This window comes from Trypanosoma theileri (assembly GCF_002087225.1).
Source record: "Trypanosoma theileri isolate Edinburgh chromosome Unknown TM35_Tth_85_V1, whole genome shotgun sequence".
Taxonomy (NCBI): Eukaryota; Euglenozoa; class Kinetoplastea; order Trypanosomatida; family Trypanosomatidae; genus Trypanosoma; species Trypanosoma theileri.
Window position 1 is genome coordinate 30,656 of NW_021639927.1, and position 1,487 is coordinate 32,142.

At 44.8% G+C, this 1,487-nt stretch overlaps 1 protein-coding gene across 1 annotated transcript; it reads left to right on the forward strand.

Annotated features, from left to right (window-relative positions):
- Nucleotides 1–85: 85 nt before the first annotated feature.
- On the forward strand, nt 86–442 carry TM35_000851100 (uncharacterized protein; the record flags this gene model as incomplete). Its single annotated transcript, XM_029031436.1, has 1 exon — nt 86–442. The coding sequence occupies one exon, from the start codon at nt 86–88 to the stop codon at nt 440–442; it is 357 nt and encodes a 118-aa protein (XP_028877278.1).
- Nucleotides 443–1,487: the final 1,045 nt, after the last annotated feature.

Genomic DNA, 1,487 nt, shown 5'->3' on the forward strand with positions numbered 1-1,487 from the left:
AAGCCCATATTAGAGCAAAACATCCTGAGAACCCCACAAAGGACGCACCTCGCCCTCAGCTCATCCCACAGCCTGCTTCACTACGATGCGAATTCCGCCTTCGCGACTTGGCAACATTGGTGGTCTCGCATGCCACAAAAAGTTCAAACATCCATCTGGAACCCCAATTTTGCCAGCAACAATACAAGTAACGTTTCCGCAAAATAAGAAACGCCAGCGAGATACGTCGTCACCGGAGCGTGAGGACAGAGAGAAAGTCCAATGCGGAGTATGCCAGAAGTTCTACGCCCACCTAGCCTCCCTCGTAATACAATGCAGAAAATTCCATGAAGGAGAGGGCATGCCACAAAAATCGAATTCCACCAATGGGCAATACAAAACAACGAAAACGAGAGACCTTCCGGCATTAGTCTGCCCCTCATGCGGTCGTCAATGTGTATGAGTAAATCAGGCCTAACTCTACACCGAATGTCACGTCACGGGTATCAACCTACTCGCGCGCACTCCAGTCAACGTGACGAATGCGACGAAACAGCTCTTCATCTCTTGAGTTGCCCCGCTCTTCATCCACTGCGAGTTCAATTTGCGATAGTTGATGATGTACCCCTGATGAAACTATGTTTTTTTAAGCGGTTAGCACAGTTCCTAATTGCGGTGGAGCGGAACTACACTATGCCACATACTTCACAACCAAGAGATAACCCTACGCGACCTACCTCCCCCTCTGTAAGGCCTCCCCACCTCTCTAAAATAAGCGACGAGCTCGAGCATGGAAACCCTGATAGAAGAGTAAGCTCAAGACGTCTGTCGCCGACCAAAGAAGCAACAAAATAAATAGGAATTCATTGAGGCCAATCTATCACAAAAAAATAACAAAAATTAAAATAAAATAATAACAAAAAAGGAGACTTGAGGACGGGTTCTGGGTAAGAACAGTGAGAGTAGAGAGATCTGGTTGGGTTTACTCGATTAGATTTCTCTTAGACTGGTTTTCTCGTTTGGGAACGGGCTACAACAAAAATCATATTACAAGAGCTTGAGGATCCTCTAAAATAAAGGGATCTTCTTCTTCGGAGCCACTCTCGTAAGTCAGTAATTAAATTGCTCTACGGTGTACGGTTGATAGCCGTACCATTGGAGTAATATCCATAAAGAGCAGAAGGAAAAACGTGGTGGTGTGGTTTGTGGGATCCTTTTTGGGTGGGTGGAAGGGGATATGTTTGATCGTACCCTCCTAATTCACACCATGGAGTAAAGGAAGTGTGTGGGTGGGGGTGTTTTTTTATTTTTTTGCTGATAATGCTGTGGGAGAAGAAGAGGTGAACCGGCATTCTGAGGGAAAAATAAAATAATAGTAATAAGGATAAATAAAGAGGTAATATGTGTGTGAGAGAGTAATTGTGTGTTGTCTCTGTTTGTAAAGAGTGGCATGGTATTACAGTGGTGCATGCAGTCATTTTTGTTATGGTTTTGGGTGGGTGGGTTTT